The following is a 22,619-nucleotide window of genomic DNA, read 5'->3' on the forward strand; positions in this document are numbered from 1 at the left end:
ATAAAGCAACATATGCTTTAGAGCATGGCTACTTTGTGATTGACAAGTCTCTACCACAGCGACCATGTTGATCACGTAATGTAAACATGGTGTAACCCCAGATTCATAGAGTATAGGCAAAACTGCTGCTATTTCACAGTGTGTTTTCAGTTCATGAAAGTTAACTGTAACATTTTGGTCGCTTAAAAAAAATTTGTTCAGCATTCGGTTGTGATAAAAGACCCTCTAAGGAGTCGGATGTTCGGTTTTTCTGGTGAGTACATTTTGTTTTAATGGTTTTAGGCCTGTTTTTCATTAGTGAAAATTAGCATTAGCATTGATGTTATCACAGTTAACCATAGACTGTAAATGCACAGTGCTAAACATGCTAGCAGCTAACGCTAGGGTCAACTCCACCATCTCGTCCAAATATGGTCACCTCTGACTCCAAAAATCAAAGATGGCAATGGTCAAATCCAAGATGACGATGGTCAAATTGCTACACCCGAGGCTTCAAAACAGCAGTCCACAAACTAATGGGTGACGTCATGGTGACTGCGTCCATATTTTTTACAGTCTATGGTCAAAACAAAAACAAATGTACTGGACTTATTTTCACTCATTATCTCTGTTTGTCCTCAGTGAGAGGGAAGGGAACAGACAGAGAGTGAGTTTCCATTCAGAACACACATCTAACATGTTAATTTTCCTTCTTGAGCCATAATTCTACCTTGGTAACAAAACATAAATTCAGTATTATTATCAGGACAAACACTATCCCTGCTGGAACACCGGGACTAATGCTTGCAAATTAAAACTGTCCTGATTTAATGGGGATGTCTGGTCACCCTCAGTACAAGCTGGCAACAGGTACTGTGAAATAAAAGGTCTGCTGTTATGGAAATTAGATCTAATTTTTATTTTTCCTTACACAATAAACTGAGGACACTGTGTATCGACTAAACAGTACACAATATTGACTATAGCTTTTACAGAAATTTCATTCTAAACACTAAAAGTATATTATTATTTCCAATGTAGAGAGCAATAAAGCTGGAGTAAAATCACTCAGAAGCTAATCAGCCATGAGCAGGTGAGTGTTAGCCTCAGTTCCCTATGGAGAAAGGAATAATCAGAGGTCTCGGAAGGTCATGCCATTGGTCTTTCTGTCAATAGTCCACTCAAATCAACTCTCAAGGGTCGCTTCGCTTGAGGCGGAGCAGTGATACATTATGACAAACAGAAGTATGTGACAGACTAGAAATGCCTAGATTTCTATCTTCCACATTCTTCAAGCTGCAAGGACTTCTGGGATACTGTAAGGTGTAACGTCATAATATCAATACCATATGTCATTATTGGTTGAACTAGTAGTATCTGCTGTCACCTTTACATGCACTGACATAAAAACACACACACTGTCTGTCTTTGTTAAATGTTTTAATATGTGTCTGTGTATGTTTTGTTCTTGTTTTTTGTTACAATGTAATGTATAGTATGTCTACCTTTTGTTTCACAGGAGAATCCCTTAACCTACTGAAAGTCTTTGCAAAGGCAGCTAACAGGAGCATTTTGAATATTGGTTACTCAACAAATCAGGTGTTTGTTAAGAATATGGGAAGGTGTAGTTTGTTTACATCCAAATTATATTGATGTGTGCTTTGCTCTTATGTAATAATGACTTATATGTTATGTATTTTTTTGAAGTTTTACTGTTGAAGTTGAAATTATGTTGAATGTGTTATAATTATTTGGATTGATTAAAGCCAGTTAATTGGTAAATAAGTAAATGAAAAATGTTCTATCAGTATGCCATCACTAAAAAAATCTAATTGCTCAACATGCCTTCAGTACAAACACAGACAAAATAAAAAAGCATAGACTTAACCTTGAATACTAAACTGCTCTTATAAAACAGGGTAAAAAAAGAATTGATATTTAGTCACATTGGAGATACATGATGAATGTTAATGTTGGGCGTAAAGAGGTCCATTCTGTATGTCAGGCCAAAACAGACACGCCTCCTCAGATGCATTACTGTCCTTGGCTGGTGAGGACGAGCATGGGGACTCTCATGAATAAATAACATGAATAATGGTGGTTCTTTTCAGAACTGATGGAAAATGCCTCCACAAAAGGTTAACAGCTTCTAAATAAGGACAGATGTTTGTCATGGTTGCTGCGATAGGAGCTCGGCATGGTCAACATCAGGAGAAGACTCAATTCTTGTCTCTTTTTTCATGTACACAACAATCTCCTACTTGTCTTTTGTGCTATACTCAAGTTGTTTTTCTTATTCTACCTATTTGTTCTTCACTGACTCTCAACAGCATTTTTTGTTTTGATAGCAAGAATAGAAATAAGGAAAAGACTGACACTTTAAGACTACATCAGTAATTTCCATGTCAAAATGTTAATTTCCCCACAAAGGCAGCAGTGATGTGCTCTGATGTGATGTTTTTTGTACATTTTTTTTAGCAGAGCATACTTTTTTGTTTGACCAATTCATGATCAAGTAAACCAATTTAACTAAAAAACTGACCTGTCAGTCCCAGTGACAGAAGACTCAGACGGCAGAAATTGGGGTTAGAAGACATAAAAGCAATACTGCTTTATTTTGGGAAATATGCTTATTTGCTGTGAATTAGATTAGAATTGATATTGCTCTTGTATCTTTCTAAAATATAATGTTACAACCAGCAGCCAACTAGCTTTGCACAAAGACTGGAAACAGGGGGAAACAGCGAACTGTCTTTATCAGAGGGTAATAAAATCCACCTACCAGCTTCTCTGAAGCTCACCAATTAAAACATTATAATCCGTGCAAAAAATGGCAGTGTAAAAATAACAGGTTGTTGTGAATAAATAATACTACTGCTTTAATGACCAAGTACACAGGACAATTTGTGAAAAGCCAATTACCTAAGAGGGAGGGTAGGGTGAGGGAGAATAGCATTGTCACCAGGGCAGGTTACAGACACCGACGTGTCTCCCCTGATAGAGATACCAAGCGCTTCCTTTTAGCAAGGAGCTCTTACCGGGAGGGTGTAACATGTGGGAGTTCTCAGTTCCTCAGATAAAGATGTACTAGCCTGTTAAATACTGTCAGCTATGTTGAATTTTTGCACTGTTGACTGTAGTACTTCCCATCTAACTGTTGCATTTAAATCAATCGTGTTAAATAGAAAACTACTAATTTAATCTGCCATTAGATTTTTTTTCACACACCTCCCAACACACATATAGATGAATGGATGGATAAATTCAATAGTCTCTTCTTCTCAAGAGCTTTCAGATAAATTTGAAGGATGGTGGTGAAAAGAGAACTGCAGGCTGATTGAAAGACAGACGAACAGGATTGATTATTAAGTTGTTAATCTTCTGGTTTTACTGGATAAAGAGTGACAGAGACATCTCCAATCAATCAATCCATATGTAATCTTCTCAGGCAAACCTTGTAAAGCATCAGTCATTACAACCTGCCTTTGTGAGTCCCCACCCACACAAGTACTCATAATAAAAACCAAAAAAAAAGCCATACACCAACGCCCCCCTCCTCAAAATCTGCTCGCTCCCTGGATGTCAACCTTAATTCCCTCTCTGTTCAATTATTCTCTTTCTTTCAGAAACAAATGAGCTCACATCCCCGTACAATTATTTGTGTCACAGTCAATTGATGAAATGCCGGAAAGAAGATATAATTAAGATATCTTAAGAAAATAGCTGACAATAATCTGCGAAAACCCCAGTATCCATGTTTGAAATTATTAAAACTCAACAATCTATTATCACCTTGTCGTACGACAAACTGGATCTTCAAGGTCCCAGGTTTTTTTTTATAGCTTTATGGATTCCCTGCTGAGTTCTGTTCACCCTCCCGGTAACCTCCCCACCCATCTCTCCACACTCGGGCTTGCCTTGGCAGATCAATGGCACAGCGTGAGATTAGGTTTTTAATTGAGCTGTTCTGAAGGGCGGGGGTTGTTTTAATGAGGCCAGGTCCTGTTTTCATCCTGACCTTTCAGGCTCTGCCCTACAGGTGTCCATCCTCTAACTTAAAAGGAATGTATGGGCTTGTAGGGTTACCCCAGAGGTGTCAGACCTCAGCATGCTCCTCTGCAGAGTTTGACATTTTCCCTTGAATCTAATATGCCCAGTAGATTTTTTTTTTTCACCCATTACACAGGACCCGGTGTACCCGTCGCCAGTGCTATCCTCCAGCAAGATGAACAGGATGTTCCGTGGTCACATGTATAAACTGCACTTTTTCAGGTGCACACAGCATTAGCTAAGTCAAGTTCCAATTGTCATGTAGCTTGGAGCTCAGCCGACCAACTATGTTCCCGAAACTAGGTCTGCTTGGCTTGACTAATTAACTAATTAGCTTCTATGTCGATGTTATATTGGAGCGAGTTTCTGCTTGCCAGAGTGCGGACACAGTATTGCATTTAATATTTTTCACAGCCCAGAACAGAGAGGAGACCACATGTGACTTTTAACATAAAAAGTATATCAAACAAAATACATTTCAAACAACAATGTCAAGTACATTAATTGGTAACGGTCGTAGTATGTGCAGTGCACAGGTGAGTGGGTAATGTCAAGTACAAAATTTAAAAAAAAGTTGAAACCTAACCAAAAATGCAAACTATTAGCAGAAGGGGAGAGATGCTCCTTCAGCTAATAAAGTGGAGGAGAGCCAGCAGGTGTTCTTCCAGTATCAGTCTCCTTGAAGCTGCTGTTAATTAATCTCTGGCCTCTAGAGTGGAATGCTAAGTTATGGCTCATTTGTTGGAAAACAGTTGCCTTCTTAAACATCCAGCAGACGTCGAGCAACATTAGCATTCATTTGGAATCATGTTTCTGGCCATCTGCTGAATGTAAGTCCAATATTCACTCTTTTTTAGCTCTGTTTTGGGCTGCATTAACTTCTGAGAAAAGTTTGGACTGTCAGGTTCTGCAACATCACATTAGTAACTCTTCTGTCTGCCCATTTGATACCAGGCAGGTAACATACAGTTTTAGAGCTTCAGAGCTGTTCACTTTCTGTGATTGTGAGAATCATTTTATTAAATGTTATACTTCAAAATACACAGGACAAATGAACCACTGAGAGCAAAGTTTTGAATACCCCGAGAAACAATTTCAATAACCTACTTGAAAAAGTGCTGCGATTATAAAAGCCTGTATGTGTAGAATTTGAACATTTCTGACTTCAGCATCCCCCTAGTGGTAAAACATTTTTTTATTTTTTTTAATAACTCACCCGTTTGAATTTTATATAGCCATAAAGTTATGTGTAATTAAGGACATGGCCGTCTGAGTGACAGGTCGTTAGCCGCTAGGTGTCTTGGCAACCAGGCTTCATTTGGCCCGCCTCAGCTCCACCTCTTTGCCTATTTTGTGAGGCAGAGTCAGGCACTGCCAAGACGATGATGGCCAGAGCCGCCCATTTTGAACTTAAAAACAGCTCTTCAGAAACCAGTGGGTGACGTCACCGTGACTACGTCCATTTTTTTTTTTTTACAGTCTACAGCCAATACACACATAATAATTCTGATTTGTGAGTTTTAAATTTCAAGGTCGGACAGAAAAACATTTTCATTCTTCTGAAAACTACAAGAAAAAAATCTGACTGTGTTGTGTGAGGATTCTCAGCTTAAGTTTTCATGTGAGAATAACATTAGCAGTGTAAATATACAGATGGGTGACAAATTGAAGGAAAAACCAGTACAGGCCTAAAAGCTTGACCCCTACAGTAGGGCGGTCCAGAGGCTTTGTTATGCTGTAGAGGGCATTTTGCTGGCATGGTTTGGGTCCACTTGTCCCCTTAGAGGGAGGATCACTGCAAATCACCTTTATCCTATGATGACACATTTCTATCCTGATGGGAGTGGTCTCTTCCAGGATGACAATGCCCCTATCCATAGGGCACCAGGGGTCACTGAATGGTTTGATGAGTATGAAAATGATGTGAATCATATGCTATGACCTTCACAGTCACCAGCTATCAACCCAATTGAACACTTATGGGAGATTTCGGACTGACATGTTTGACAGTGCTCTCCACCACCATCATCAAAACACCAAATGAGGGAGTATCTTTTTGAAGAATGGTGTTCATCCCTCCAGTAGAGTTCCAGAGACTTGTAAAATCAATGCCAAGGCACATTGAAGCTGTTCTGGCGGCATGTGGTGACCCAACAACTTACTAAGACATTTTATGTCGGTTTTTCCTTTAATTTGTCACCCGTCTGTAGCTATTCAAAGTAATGGAAACATTTGATGACAACCATGTGGGTGAGCAACTCAAGGTCAAATCATGAAATTTGATTTCTTGAAGAAATGACGATTATGTAATAAGTAGAAATATTGGAGGCATTGTATTCACACCCTTACTCAAAAAAAAAAAGGAAAACTACACAATGTAAAGGTAAAAAAAAAAAAAAAAGACATCACACACTAGAGAGTTGTGAGGATTCATGTGAAATGGTTACAACTGAGGATTTCTTTTACTCCAGTAAATATTGCTCAAAATGAAAGCAGAAACCACAGTGGGCACCATGGCAAGTGGTGCCCACTGTGTATTTTAATCTTCTATTTCAAAAGCTCTGTTTTCTGTAAATGCCAGGCCCACATCAGTATTCAGACTTTGGCTTTAAGGTGAAATTGTCCCCATTATGAGTAGGTGACCCAGTGCTGTAGGTTATTGTGGTTACATCAAAGCAGTCATTATTTGGAAAGCCATACAACAAAGCCCTGAATGTCCTGCTGGAACACATCTATAGGAGCAGCTGGGCTGCGTTTGCCCAGTAGGGAATCCCTCAAGAAATAGCTGTCACTTGGATGTGACCTGACAAGACAGGAAAGGTCTTACTGAGAAGATATGAAGATCATGAAGTGGAATGGAATAAAATACATTTTTTTCCCCAAAGAGCCCATTTAGCTTTCCTTGTTGTGGAATTTTCCTTTTCTCTGTTGTATTACTTGTAATAACTTTGGTGATCACCTGACTTTTAATTTTACGCCATCATCAGGTCTGATTCTTAATTTGTCTGATAATTTGGTTTATGATCAAATACCTGCCAAACTAATGACATTTCCATCAGCCTCAGCTGTTGTTTGAGTAGTAGTATTTAGTGCTAAATTGCCAATATTAGCATGCTAACACACTGAACTAACATGTTAGCATTTATGTCAAAGTGCCACTGTGCCTGAGTGAAGACATGACAACTAGCATGGCTGTAGACACTTCTTACCATCTTATTTTTGTCATTTTTTGGCACTTTTAGAAAATCATGAATTGTAAGAGGGAGAAATTAAGAGAGAAAACATGTAACAATTAGACATCATCATGTGGACGTATTTATAGTATATAGTGTAATTTCTTTTAAATTAAAAAAATGTTTTTTAAAATGCAGTATAAATATTTGTCCAAGAATTTTAATCCATCTGACATCATCCAACCCAGTGATACTGTGTGAAATCAGTTTGAAATCAGGTATTTTTTTTTGCACATATTTCACATGTAATTGAAATTTATTCTATAAACATTTGTAAAAATAAAAAAATATCACTACTTTAGTACAATAAAGATATTATTTACAAATAAAGTCTCCCTAAATTAAAAATGTGTTTTTCTTGTTCCTTCACTTGGATGTTTGAGCTTCACTGTGCAGAGTTTGACACTAGAATGTGTCATTTTAAATCTGAGTTTAAGACGGTTACCTACAAGCATGATTTATGACATCACGACTACACAAAAAGCCAATCCTGGTGCAGTACGCAATTTACACACATGTGATGTGGAAACTCAAAACCTTTAGTACACTTAATCTGAGAATGGACTTGAGTTAAGTAGGAGGCATCTTGTGTCCAGCTATTAATAAAATATCAACTGCTGGGAAGTTATTTACATATTCAGAGTGCAGTATTTTTCTGTCATAAAAGATAACTGGAGGGGATATTTAAACTTATTTGATTTTAAAATAATTTTGGAATACAAATATGTGCAAAATCCCACAAGGAATAAAAAACATTTTTCATACCACTGAAAATAACTGTGATGAGAGCACCACATTTGTTTCTTTTGTGCTTTAGAAGGAGTAATGTGGCAGAACCAATGGCCACTTGACACAGTAAAGTAGCAGCTGATAGGAGGCATTATACTGTGTAGAGAATAAAAGCAAACACATACACGACTGTATGTCATGAACAGTAAAAATGAATATATATGAATAAATTTCAAATAACTGATAAAAAATGTATGCAAAAGTAGGAGCACTCTTTGTTCTCTTCTCTCTAATAAATATTTAATCAAAGTTTCAAATGTTTTGTTGCTCAGATCTTTGAATAATGATTCAGAACTGTAGTAATTATGGCTTTTGTCACAAATGTCAAAGTGCTCCCTTATTGTATATTGTAAATTGCTAGCAAGTCTAAATGTTGGTACACAATACTCACATTCATCAATCTCTGTACACAAATTATTACACTTCCATGCACATTGTTGATACTGCAGTATCTTTTATTACAGATTACTCAGAATAACAAATGTTTTACTGTTAACCACAACAATTTACCCATATCTTCGTTTTTGTATTTCACATTTGCCTGAGATTTTAAATCCAGTCTGTGGTCCTATTTCAGAAAAAAAAAAAAAAAACAGAAGATATTCAGTTTACCACCTTTTCTACACTGGCAGTGTAGTGAAAGAAGCACAGCAGCAGCTTCAGTCATCTGTCAGTGTCACACTGCATGTGTTCAGCCACTGTACTGCTGCGCACTCGGCATCACTCACAGCCCAACACATCAATGTCGTCATGAGCTTAAGTCAGAATGAAACAGACTTGAAGCATAGAAATATACACTTCTAAGTAGACAGCTGTATTGATTCAAATTGAAGCAAATCTGTTTCGTCAGACATGTGAGAGATGGATGGCTGGAAACGCGGCTGAAACGAGACTGGTGTAGACAGACAGTTCAACTTACAGCTGAAATGAAAATAAAAGACAGTAAGAAAAAACAAGTTGGCACTCAGTGCACAGATTTCAGCTGGATAGCTCCCTTCTTGGTTGTTGAGTTTAGAAAATACTTGAGACAGAATACTAAAAGTGTGACACAACACTGTCGAAGAGTGTGATTGGTTCTTATAATGAAAGAGCATAAAGCTGACTGTAAATACTTCTTGAGCAGCGTCTTCCTTCTTCTTGAAAAGTTGTTCTTAAAAACTTTGCCTCCGATATTGACAGCGTGAGACAACAGAAGTATATATTCAGGACTTAAATGCCAATCCATCAAATTGTTTTGCTGTGTGTGTGTGTGTGTAAATACATGTGTATATATTTGTGTGTATGTGTGTGTATTCAGAAGTACATATCCTGGAAGAGGTTTCGTCCCATTTCAATGTAAGCCTCTTTCTCCTGTGCAGACATCTGCTCCACTAGCTCTGGCCTCTGGCTCACTTCTCGGTATGAGAATGACCGGCCTCCCACCATCACCATTGGCTCATCTCCCACCTCCTCAAAGTCATCATCCTCCTCCTCCTCCTCCTCCTCAGCACCCCGATACTTAGTAGCTGTGGCAGCGGGAGGACCTGAAGGAGAGTCGTCATCCGATTCGCTGGTGTCGCTCTCTGAGTCGCTGGCATTAGCCGTGGCGGAGGTAAGCCCCTTGGCTGCGGCGCTTGCTCCGCCTCCACCTGCTGCTGCCACACCCCTCTTCTCATGGATGAGCAGGGCACGCATCACTTCCTCATTTTCATCTGACTGACCAATTCCAAGACCAGCTGCTCCATCTTGGGCTCCGGGTACAACGTCTCCACCTGTGGAAACAAACATTTCTTATTAAAATTAGAAATAAATCCAACCCTGAAATTATTTTTTCTAACAACTTCTTCTGGAATTTAAGTTTAGCTGCTCGTGCCTGGAACATGACATCAAGGTCTTATGATGGGGTATGGTGGGTCTATCTAGAATCTTACTTATTACAGGTCACTATCTGACATTGCAATATCTTTTTTTTCTGCAATATATATTGTGGTATGAAAAAATACAGGAAATTTCAGCAGATACATGCAGTGTGTTATTCATATACAGATATACAATCATAAAGAATCATAATTTTTATCATTTGGGTACTTTACAAGTCTTTCCTCTTCTAACAAAACACAACCCAACCTCCTACTTCCATCCAACTTGGTTCAATCCTCTGCCACCCCTTCAAAAATCAGTGTGGACTCCCACACACACACACACACACACACACACACACAAACACACACACACACACACACACACACACACACACAGACACACACACAGACAGACACACAGACAGACACACAGACAGACAGACAGACAGACACACAGACAGACAAGTGGAGAGAGAACAGGTGGAGAGGTATTTGGGAAAAACAAGACTTTTCTTAATAAACTTTACAAATGGACTTGTGTGTCAAAGTTGTGTTATTAAAATGTAATCTACCATTTCTAATGATGTTCAAATGTTTGCTTAATCTGCGTGGTGGAAGATAAACAGGCGTCCTGGCGCAGCTGAGGATGATAAAACTCTCAAACTGAAGCAACAAACAGATTTATCTATATACGCTGGCAAGATGTAAGTATGGATAGATCTGGATACTGCAAGTTTTGTGTGTTAAGTGTTTCTTACATTAGGGCATGGACCAGCCCCTCTGACAGTAAGTTTTTAACCAGCACAGGGACGAGGTGCTGCTCATAAACGGGAATACACGCGCTCAAAAGCTGAACTTAACGCCTGCCTCTATCATCCAGACGTCATTATCTATGACAGTAGCTGCGTTGTGTGCATGTTTACAGGCAGGTGATATGCAGACTCTGCATGCACAGCGATCAGTTTGCTATGTGCTTTGCATGGTGAAGGGCTGCACTTGATCCGTTTATCAAACAACCAACAAACAGGCAGCGCTCATTTTCAGGTTGTGGAAGCTGACTGGTGGGACTTGCTTTGGTTGTTTGATAAATTGATGAAGTGCACCCCTCCACCAGAGCACATTAGGAACTGATCAAACTCTAAGAGCCCTTAAATCAGACTAAATTATGTAATATCAGCCAGACTTTTCTTGTAGATTAGTCATGGAAAATGAGAACCTTGCAAGTTTTCCTTTTGTATCAAGCAACAAAAAGTTGTAGCGTGACGTGTTTGAGTTAATTTGCCTTACTTGACATTAAGCATCCTGCAATGTGATTATCGTGATGTCGATGCTGAAACGTTATATTGTACAGCCCTGTTTTAAACCTGCTCATCTCCAGATGCCATTTCTGTTATTACAGACAGATGCACAGAGAACCAGGACCTTCAGAACGCGTAATTCTTGTAATTTCCACAAGAATGGATTTCATTAATGAGGAATCCTTGCTCAGCCATGCACTAATCAAGTGTCTGATTATTTCAATTATGCAATTACGGTTCAATAGCAGTCTGGCCAGGACTGACTGCCTAACTTGGTGAAGTCCTTGGCAGATGGAGATGACCAGCGTTGACCTGCGATGGCCGGTTTCGACTACAAAGAGAGCGGGGATTGAAATTTAAGGTTAGAGAAGAGAAGTCAAATGTGTGGGTTTGGGTTGGGCTTATTGCAGTCCATCCAGACAATCATCTTACTATTTTCTGAAAAACCAAGTACGTTCAGAAAGCTTCACCATGAACAACACCGTTTATGGCTGTAATGTCTTATCTAAGTCTGTGTGTGAAATGTCTGCCTATTAATTACATTTTCAGTGTACAACCAAGCTTCTCTGTGTCAAAGCCTTTGTTCAATGTTCAATATGTAGACTTGTGGACACCTTTCGAAAGTCATTAACGTGAGTATTTGGTGGTGTATGGGAGAACTATGTGAACACTGCAACAAGCCTAGGATTTAAAAAGACCCTTGACAGAACAGAGGACAAAAACACACTTGCAGACAGGTAAGAGGGGAGGTATCAATGGGCTTTCAGACCAGAAGCACAATTGCACATTGCCTGTGTGACTATGATGGACAAGATGGTGGTAAAAGTATGAGATATTATACAATTCTTCATACTCTGACTTACAATATTAAATTCTCCAGGAAACTGAGGCATTAAAAGCAACAAAGATATAGACTGTCTTGATTTCCATAGAAAAGACTTTATACCACCAGAGTAATGTGAAAGACGCTATAATTGCACATAAATTCTACACACAGTAACTTAATGACTGGGTGTAGTGAAAGAAAACCTCACTTACGGCTCTTGAGGATGTCAGGCTCGCTGTAAGCCCCCTGCACGGTGCTCTGGGTCAACCAGACGGGCCTCTCTTTAGGTGCCTTGCCCTCGTTGGCCTGTTTCTGCTGGTCTTCCTGCTCCTCCATACTGATAACCACATTCTGGGTGTACAGGTCAGCGTAGGCCGAGCCTTTGTTAGACCAGGCTTCACGGTGTGGGCCGCCTGCGGAGTTTCCTGCAGATGCTGCAGCACGTTCGCGGCTAGGTGAAAGAAAAGTTTGTGAAAAGTCAGTAGATGATACGGGTCGTCCTTTTTTGTTAACTGAATTAAGTGCAGGTGGTAGGCTGTGACCTGAATGTTAAACTTCTACTGAATGCTGAATTTTGGGTAAGTGCATTACACTTCATTCTATGATTTCTTGCAATTGGACAGACTTTTTACTGGCTTGAGAGTGAAGAAACATTGTGGGGGAAATATTTGTGTTCCCTGGGTCATTCTCTGGTCATTCTCCATCCTGGGAGTAGTAGGTCATGACCTGTCTCTTTCAGAGTGGTTCATCTCTCTATCTACTGAGGTTAGCTGGGGTAAGCAGCTGTCTTGATAAGGCTGGCTGGGTCCTATGGCGACCAAGGTCGAGTGGAGATATGCTGTGCTTTGTGTAGACGGTTAGACTGGTCTCCTCTTAGAATGGATAGCATGTGACCTGTGTACGGACTACGTGGCTTAAGTTAATGTTAGTCAGCATAGTGTCTTGTTTATTATTCAATACCCAATAGATGAGAGAAGAATAACCTTATTTGGACAGGTAGAAAGGGTAAGGATTTGGTGAAGGGTTTAAATACTCTTGTCCGGAAGCAGACTGCAGAATTGAGTGGCACTGCAGTGTTTTCACTTATACTATAACTCTGTTCTCCTTGATCAGGCTTCAATAAATTCTCCTGCGTAAGACATTGTGGTCTCCTGACAAATCCTTTACTTTGGGTTAACCAGCTCTCCATCAGTTCCTTCACACACATTTGTGAGAGATTAAGTTTAATAATGCACCTCTGCTGGTAATTCATTTGTGCAAATGTCCTTGAACGAACGTCAAAAGCTGAATTAATAATTACAAACATGGAAAATGGAATGCATTCAAGCTAAATCACAGAACTGTTTCAATTCTGGATTACTCCTGTGGCTTAATAGAGTAGAAAGCCATTGTGGCACCAAATGTTATGGAGCTGAGCCATTATCGCTGTGAAGAGAGGTGTACTCAAATCTGTTTTTAATGAAACTGCCCCATGATGTGACTCTTGCAGACTGATGTTATGCTGACTAAGGGGAATAAGTAGTGTATTTCTGCGAGACTTGTCAGAAACTGACCTCTGTTTGAGGGCAGGGATCTCAGTAGGCTCTGGCTCTAGCAGGTCATGGGACAAGTTGACATCTTCGGTCTCGCGTAGCAGTGCATAGATGGGTTCAATCTGCTCGTTGAAGCGTGCCACCGGTGTCCTGGCGTCGGGACAGACAGACTCATCCTCTTCTACCTCAGTCTGGCAGAAGGTGCAGCGAAAAGTACCTGTGGGTAAAGATGGAAAACTACTTAAAACAAGTAAGAGGGGAGGTTCAGCTAACATGCCTGGCTAAAGCAGACATCATGTAATGACAATCTAGGGACAAGCCTCTTAGGCATTGCTTTTGCTTTTAGCCCAAAAAACCACTTATAGATATGAGTAGTGGGCAATGTGTTGTGGTTTTAACCAAAATGTGTGCTTGTTTTTCCACTGAGAAGGCTCCAAATAATGTGTTTCTCTCAATGTGTGTTGCTGCAGCTTTACTTTATTTTAGAAGTGACTTTGCGTCACACTAAATTGAACATACATTCACAACTTGAGATAAATGTACAGTCACATACATGTACAAGTACTGCCTCACCACGTATGTTCCCTCTTAATTTTGAGATATAAATCACACACTGTATGGAAAAGCAAACTATTCTTGGGGTCAAAATGTTTATCACAATGAACCATCACACCATTTGTTATTTTGTATGGATTTCATGTATGCTGTTGTACAAAGAAACTTGTATAACTGACATTTTGGATTCAGTAACCCATTCTGTGATACCCCGGTTCCATGCTACACTCCACATCTAATTGACAGAAGATTGTAAAGATATTTAAATCTCTGAATAAATACAAATGAAGCCTGCCGGTCAGGTGATTTTTACTCCGTTCCAACACCTCCCAAACAAAACACACTATTTACTAGGGAGGTCCTGATCAAGTTCTTTTGGCCCCAATCCTGATAGGAGTTCATTAATTTTGGGTATCTGCCAATACCAAGAAGGAGAGCAGAAAAGTCACAGGAAAGTCAGAAAAAACACAGAAAAGTACAGTAAAGAAAGGATTTGCATTTGATCTGGTTTATTTTTGCAAATACAGATCCGTTAAAATATGTTCTGGATCAGCTCGAGACATCCCAATAAGCCTTAATTCTCTAGGCCAGTGGTTTCCAGTTGGAGGGTCACAGTCCAAAAGGGGATCACAGCTCAACTTTGGATCAAACAATCTAGAAGAATAACACATTTCCACACAGCATACTAATTTTGAAGTATGATTTCCCCCTGCATAGTGACTGGTGGTGACATGCTGTACAAGCTTTAAGTCATGTAGCCTGGCTATCAAGGAAACTTAGTCCTGCAAATGTACGGCCTTCCATGTCATAGTTGTTCCTCAGATGAAAGAATGTATGACAGGAATTAAACTTTTTCCTTACAAGTGTGTTATATAAAGCAAAGCACTGGTTTGGTTGTTTTTTGAGCAACTGCCCTTTTCTTTTCCTACTACATTTTGCTTTACTTCTTTACAAACTTATAACCCCAAATTGTACTTCATTTACTTGTATTTTCATTTCATAAATAAAAATAAATGAGTGTCAAGTTAATCTTTGTGTAGACTATCACTTAATTAGTAATGAGAGATGTAGACCTTGTGGGCTAGACCAGTTGGTAAACACCGCTCTAGGACTTGTTGTGTGGAATACTTTTCACAGCTAATGACACTGCAGGCTGTCTTGGCAAAGGTAACCAGAAATGTTAGTTTATTCCATTGTGATAATCCTTTTCTGGAGGATAATTTTATATACATTTCATTGAGGCTTTGAGTGAGGCTTTTGGGACATACACACACACGCACACACACGCATAAGAGAAGGGCATGTTCAACCATCTGCTTTGCTGGCTGATTTCAGTGTCAATAACGGGAACTGTTCCAGCATTAGCACAGACCCCACGTCTACCTTTTGTGTATGTGTGAGATTAAAAAAAGTGTATGTGTGTGTGTGTGTGTGTGTGTGTGTGTGTGTGTGTGCGTGTGTGTGTGTGTGTGTTGGGCAGGTGGGGGGTGAGTGAGAGAGGCAGAGGGAAAAAGAAGACGCACACGTGCTACAGTGTTAAATATAAGAAAGGACATTCACATATAAAATGAAATGAGACAGTATTTGCAAATATTCCCTCAGTTTCTAAACCATTTCGACTCTTCAGCCTTTCAGGACTTTTAAATGGAAAAGAACTTGACCCTCATCAATCCATGTGGTAAACAGCTGAAGGAGTGCCTTCTTTTAATTTACATGAATTTAAGATAATATGTTGTCATTTGCATAAGATGTATTTCATGTGTTTAAAAAAAGACCAAACACAGCACTACTGTTATGACGTTGTTATTCAAATAATTATTATTAATGGGCACTGCTGTTTCAGTGAGTCGAATCCTATAACTGTACCGTATACATAATGTGCACCTGTATTTAGAAGTGAATTTAAAAGGTCAATTAAAGCAAATAACATGGATCAAGTTGAAGAAAGGCTTAGTTATTTTCTTTTCTCTGTATCGCAATAAATTAAAGAATGTAAACATCATTACTTCCCCTATAAATGATGGATCGGCATCAGTTAGTCTCCTGCTCATTAATTAGACAAGGATAACCTTGCCATAGCTGGGTTGGGTCCAATCTTAAATGTGCTGATATATGGACATCTACAAGTATTACAAGGTCAACAAGTGATCAAAGAAGAAATGGTGAAAAGAAAATTCGATTTAGAGCACAAACTTTTTCAGCCGAAAGCTGTGACGACGTACATGTCAGGTGGAATGAGTATCAAAATTTTTAAAAAGTTCTTAAAATAAGAGGGGGGGGGGGGTACATTCACAAAAGCAGGAGTGTTTCAGGCTCCTCTTTGTGGGTCAGAATGAGCTGGAAGACTAGCGATGTCATTTCCCATTCCTGTGAGTTTGCACAGAGTGTTGCTGGCCCTGCAGAAGTAACCGGTTTGCAGACTACCGCTATGTGAGATCCAGGTATTCTTTTTGTCAACCTGTCAGGGTGCCCGGTTACTGCCCCCACAGCGAGATTTGATACCAATAGAGATATGTTGAAACGAGAAACCAGTGCACAGGAACTGGCAAGATGATGACAGATGCGTCAACAGGAAGACGCTGACGGTTCCAAAACAGTACCAGCAAGCTGAGAATGTGTTGGTTTTTTTTTTTTCCCCAGTGTGAAATTTACACCGTCTATAAAATGCATTTATTCTCTGTGGCATTACTGTGCATTTTCTTTCCTCAATTTATATAGCATTTTCATGACTCATCCCTGATATGCCCATATTTTTAAATTTCAATTCTAAACTGACTGGTAGGATATGTTGAAACAAGAAACCAGCACACAGGAGCAATTGTCTGACAACAAAGAAACATGTTGTCAGAAGATCTGGGGTTTGTACTTTATATGGACATTTGTAGGCAATGTGCAGCTTTACATCACATGCACAACACAAAATCAACTTTTAATTTTCCTGTCTGACTGATAAACCTTAAAATTGGTCAACTCAGGACATTGTAATAAGATTTTAGGATGCAGTGTTTTTACTTAATAATGCTGGAGCACAGTGTGAAATAGCTTTATCACCTGTAGGTGACATGAGACTTTATACTTTTTCCACTGTAAAAGAACAGAACAAATCCTGATATTAACAATAAATAAATAAATAAACAAAAATGAAAAAAAGAAAGATCTGGTACGTGTTCTTGCACACTGGCTCCAGTATATTAAATTATAACATGTTGTTGTGCAGCTAAAGGAGAGATTTATATGGCTGACGTTGGCTTAAAGTTAAAATAAAAACTTTATTTCAACCACATCATGTTTATTTCAGCTTCTGCAGTGATGTGAGCTCCAAAATTTCAATTATATGAGAGAATTCAATAGTGGATTCATATTCAATAAGATGGTAGCAAAAAAAAAACATGAGCCTAGTTTTCAGAGTCTCAACCAATAAACTATTTTTCACAATGAAAACAGAGATGAACATTTGGTGAAAAGCAAGCAAGACATGACTATCGTATTTGAAATGCCTCTCTGTGGATCCTAGCAACAGTGCTGGTTGACCAGAAGTTAACCTTCGGATTGGCAGATGATGCAGGTACTGTGCCTCATTCTGACAGACTGAGAAGGAATTCAATTTATGAATGAACATGAGGAAGAGCTCTCCTTAAAGTACAAGGAACATACACATCATCATCATCCAACAAGCACAAGGTATTTAAGACAAAAACAGGGTTTTAAGCATCCGTTTTCATGCATTGTTAGAAAGCAATAAAAAAACATATCTTGGTCATATATTTAACTGAAACTCCCACCACCACCACCATACTCTGGGGAGATGCTTTCAATTTGTCTAATAGGCGAACACATTCAATTCAATGACATGCCACAGTCTCATACCCAGACCCTCTTACATGCAATTATTATAAATAATATCTGTTAACATTTGTTATATGTATGTGATTTTAACATCATGCCACAGAAAGTATTACTTCCATTAACTGGGAATTTTGTATAATCAGGGAATCTGCTATTTGAATTAATAGTGAAAAATACCAAAAAAATTACATGTTCTATGACAACATGAACACTGCATGTATCTACCTGCTAAAGCTGTGAATGATTAAATAATAACCCTTGAAGATTTCACTGGGACTGGGATTCCTATTCAGTTGAGCAAGCACTGGTGACTCAAGCAAGGTGGCTGTGTCCCAGTGTGAGCCAACAGTATGTGCCCTAATGCCATAGCTATTTAGCGTCATCTACCCTTTTAATTCTGCATATCCCCACCCACAGTCTGTCTGAGATGACTAAGACTTTCTGATTGCTTCTGTTATAAACAGGTCAAACACTTGCACAAACACACAATAATGGATAAGTTCTAGGGATAAGTGAGTGACGTGACGTCCATTTGGAAGCAACGTTGTAGACAGCTGCTGGCTTTTATTCAAGCAGAGTGACAATCAGTGTCAGAAAGACAGACAGAAAGAAAAGAGTATTAGGGGAGAGACGGTTAGAGTGAGAGGAATAAAGTGATTTAAACGAGTAGGTTAGGATAATAGAAAGCATATTACCAAGGTATCTTTTTGTAGTTTTTCTATTTTTAATCAGCCAACCTGTCAGTATCACTGCATTTCTCAGAATCAATATTTCTTAGAAGGCTGAGAGAGGCCCTAAGGACCAAGTGCAGTTTGTCCATCTCTCTTGTGATGAGGAAGTCAAATTAACCCATCAAAAAGCTAACATATTTTCTTGTACTATGATTAGAATTCAGAAATAAAATGCATCTTTTATAAACTGCTGCATGCATCATGGAAGGATGAACTAGCCTATGAGTTGACAACACTATTTCATTAGATTATTTCATTGATCAAGACTAAATTTTCAAATCATATTTTTCAATCATCATTCAGGAGTAAAATGTGAATTGTCATCAGATGTGTCCAACTTACAATGTGGCATTTCAGTGGCATCAGGTTAACCCTAACCTATCCAATAAGATTATTAAATGTAATGCTAGGTCTGCCTCAAAACAAAATGAAGAGTAAACTGATGGTAAACTTTGACATATTAGACTGCTAATTTGGTGAAGATGCTATGCCTGCTAGCTTACACTGGACCACTTGCACTGCCATTCAGCCTAATGAGCCCCAATTAGGGATTCAATTAGCATTCACTTACTGCTAATAGTAAACACCGAAGTGTTTTTCAACTCCATAAAACACAGTCTTTATGGTCTGAGAATTTTAAGTATACAGTTAAAGACAAAACTAAACACCTCAAGTTCCATATTTTGACATTTGTCTGAACCTGAACTCAGGGAAAATTCAACTTTAAAATATGTAAAAATAAAATGGCCTGGGGGAAACTGGGGGGGACATCTAGATATGGAGGCTCCAATGCACAACTTCACTCACAAAAAGGATGTTGACAGACTGGGGACGTGAACATATTTTTAAATGGGCACCGTAATTTTGCTCTTATTAGGGACTTGATGTACTAAACCAATCTGTTAGTGAAACTATCTGAGTAGACAGTTTGACTGATGTTACACTGAGCACTGACTGCCATCTAGAGGTATACTGCCAAGGACACTATGAAACATAGGGTGCTGACAATTTATATGATATATATAAATATTATCTATATTATGCCATTTATATTGTTACATTATCATCATCTTGGGGTACAAGTAAACCTAATAAAACGTCTACCTTGGCAATGACCAGGTCCTTTATTTTGAAAAGATAAGTCTATTGCCATACATTTTAATTGCTCCACCCAACCTAAACTACTCATAATAAACATTTTATTGACCATTTAACTACCTTGTTTACTGTTTAAGGGGAATTGCGTAAATTAAGTTTTGTATGGCATAAGAATGTATACAAGTATTATAAAGGAGAAAAAGGCCATGCCAACATCATCATTATCAATTAGTAATCAAATTCCAGGTTTTAACACAACATATTTACGACCTTTTCAAAAGTATTCAAATCCAAGGACACTTGGCCACTTCTTTTGTACAAGTTAATATTTTTAAATACACTTAATAAGGAGCGCTGTTTTAACAAAGACAAAAGAAAACTTAAAACTGAACCAAGTGATATTTCCATGTACTCAGTTCCTCTGTTTTAGTTGGCTACACTGCCACAATAATGATGGAGTGTAGATTCATTATAATTTTTAATCTGGTGTTATATGGGGACTAAATAACACCAGACATTAAATAGTGTAACTGGGTCTGAGGTTTTGCCAATGAAGGAGTACATAATGTACAACGTCCTCTTTCAGAGGAATCGGGATTTTCCGAAAAAGAAAAGGCATACTAGCATTCTGCATCCCTTTCTGGCTCTGCAACACAACAATCATAAAGTCCTAATTCTCCTTGCTCCTATTTGTTCTCCATCTTGCTCTTTAAAACCTTTCATTGTTATCATGGTGCTGTGGTCTTGGCATAACAGTAATCAAGAGCCATCTTCAAGTCAGTCATTTAAAAAGGTATGATTCTTCCTCTATAACTGTATGCTGCCAAACTTTGTCACCAGTTGAAACACTGAAAAAAAACAACTATAAATCACATCTAATCATATTATTGTACTAAACCATACTATACATAATAAGGTAAAATTTTAGTGACAGATTAGTTTCTCATATTTAAACAGAAATAAAGATCAACATCACCAATGTGCTACTGGTCTGTAAGGAACATGCACTTTGCTTAAAGTTTACCTGTCATAGGGTCAAACAACTGGTTGGCCTCTAGGTCAGTGAAGGTGGAGAAGCAGCAGGGACACCGGAAAGAGGCACGGTTGGTGGAGTCTCGCTCATCTGTCTCAATGCGCCGTCTCATGTGGTCCAATTTATACTTGACCACATTTACCAGTACCCTATAAAATCAGACAAAGCATTGTTGAGTGCAACACATTGACTTGGGAGGATACACTGTCTTTGATGTGGTTGCCAATTTAAAGAACTGAAATTCACAGCAGGAGAAGTTTAGGACACCATGTCTATCAGTTGCACTGACTATGCAGACCAGAAAGGGAAACATAACCATTAATAACCTGTAATTGATGAAATAGTAGTTGTGTCGTGTTGTCTTGCCATCAGGGGCTGTCTCCACTCTCATGCGGCACTTGACAAACTTGTCAGATTTCAGAGTGTTGAGTACGGAGCGCAGCTGTTTACGGTCAAACTTGAGCAGCTCCAGCATGTCCTCCTCACGTACACAGGGGTTGCGGATCAGCACATCCAGGGCCAAGGCGTGCTCCACCCCATAGAAACCCCTTACGACCTGCTTGGCCAGCCGCTTAAGTGCTGCAGGGACCTCGGTCAGTAGCTGTGGTTCTATCATCTTCTGCTGTGGAGAGAGTTGGTTGAACAGGTAACGTTACGTTACTCAAAGCTTAGGGTGGCAATTAAGTGAAATTTAGAGTGAAAAATAAAGATTTAGGTAATAATATAAATAAACTGAGGACATTTTAAGGTAAAGAAGATTCTAAATTCATTAGGGCTGCATCTAACTATTATTTTCATTATCAATGAATCTGTTGATTATTTTCTCAATTAAGCGATTGGTTGTTTGGTCCTTAAAATGATGAAAAATGTCGATAACTGTTTCTGTTTATAATGTCTTGTTTTGTCCATAATCCAAAAACATTCAGTTTACTGTCACAGAAGACTAAAAAAACAGAAAACATTCACATTTGAGAAGCTGGAATCAGAGAATTTGTCATTTGTCATCAAAAAAATGACTCATAACGATAAATCGATTATCAAAATAGTTGGCGATTAATTTCATAGTTGGCAAAGAAGTGACTTATCGTTGCAGCTCTAATATTTATAATATCACTCCGTCCTTCCCCTTTTCTATTAACGTTTGGCTGAATGTTTCAACGTTAAACATTTGTTACATAAAACAACTTTTAACACTGGTCCTGTTTAATTGTGTCGACTGCAGTGTGAGCTAAACACTACCAGATATATCTGGCTGTTTGATAGTAGCCACTTAGCTTAATGTTAGCAAGCTCAAACAAAGACAAAGAGACAAATAAGCTCCACATTGGCTGCAACTACTGGTGAGAATACTAGTTACTAACGTTACAGTCACTTTAACACTTAACTACATTCAGGTGTTGCTAGTGTAACGTTAACAGCTAACTTCACGTTAAGTTAACCGTTAACCAAACTTACAGCCATAATGAAGTTAGTTTGTACAAAACCGTTAGCCAGCCAAATTTTACCTGATTCTCTTTAAATTCCACAAACACGATAAAGAAGCCGCTTCCTTAAGTCATTTCAGAGGACACACAGCCTCAGGAGAGCTAAAACTCACAGGACATAGTTGCTCTTCTGAATCTATAAACTGCTAGGTTTTTTAGCATGCACTTTACTCATTTTGAGAAGACAGACAACCCCGGAAAGAAAACCAAAACCGTAACGAAATGACGATATATAAAAGCTACCTCAATAGCCAATAGAAGGGAAGATATTTTGATTGGCATCATCTGTAACGAATGAATTTGCTCTCTGTCAGATCGAGTAAT

General features: G+C 38.7%; 1 protein-coding gene across 2 annotated transcripts; it reads right to left on the reverse strand.

The window, feature by feature from the left end:
• Positions 1-8,485: 8,485 nt before the first annotated feature.
• Positions 8,486-22,508, reverse strand: gtf2e1 (general transcription factor IIE, polypeptide 1, alpha). 2 transcript variants are annotated; one of them, XM_067603189.1, is made up of 6 exons: positions 22,317-22,508; positions 21,138-21,430; positions 20,803-20,960; positions 13,570-13,765; positions 12,229-12,467; positions 8,486-9,802 (listed from the first exon to the last, which is right to left on the reverse strand). In XM_067603189.1, exons 2-6 carry the CDS (start codon positions 21,425-21,427, stop codon positions 9,345-9,347), a joined length of 1,341 nt encoding a protein of 446 aa, XP_067459290.1. In that variant the 5' UTR covers positions 21,428-21,430; positions 22,317-22,508; the 3' UTR covers positions 8,486-9,344. The 2 variants fall into 2 exon arrangements, with proteins under 2 accessions (XP_067459290.1, XP_067459289.1); XM_067603188.1 differs by having other exon boundaries at positions 21,138-21,433; positions 22,317-22,507.
• Between the last annotated feature and the right edge of the window lie 111 nt (positions 22,509-22,619).

Source organism: Thunnus thynnus, chromosome 11 (genome assembly GCF_963924715.1).
Source record: "Thunnus thynnus chromosome 11, fThuThy2.1, whole genome shotgun sequence".
Taxonomy (NCBI): domain Eukaryota; kingdom Metazoa; phylum Chordata; class Actinopteri; order Scombriformes; family Scombridae; genus Thunnus; species Thunnus thynnus.

What these genes read in the sequence shown, in the direction of transcription:
- gtf2e1 (XM_067603189.1), bottom strand. Translation starts at nt 21,427, where the DNA reads ATGATAGAACCACAGCTACTGACCGAGGTCCCTGCAGCACTTAAGCGG. An exon ending in GTTGTTTGACCCTATGACAG is followed by an intron (nt 13,766 to 20,802) that starts GTAAACTTTAAG and finishes CTTTACCCACAG; the next exon opens with GTACTTTTCGCTGCACCTTC. An exon ending in GCCTGACATCCTCAAGAGCC is followed by an intron (nt 9,803 to 12,228) that starts GTAAGTGAGGTT and finishes TTGTTTCCACAG; the next exon opens with GTGGAGACGTTGTACCCGGA.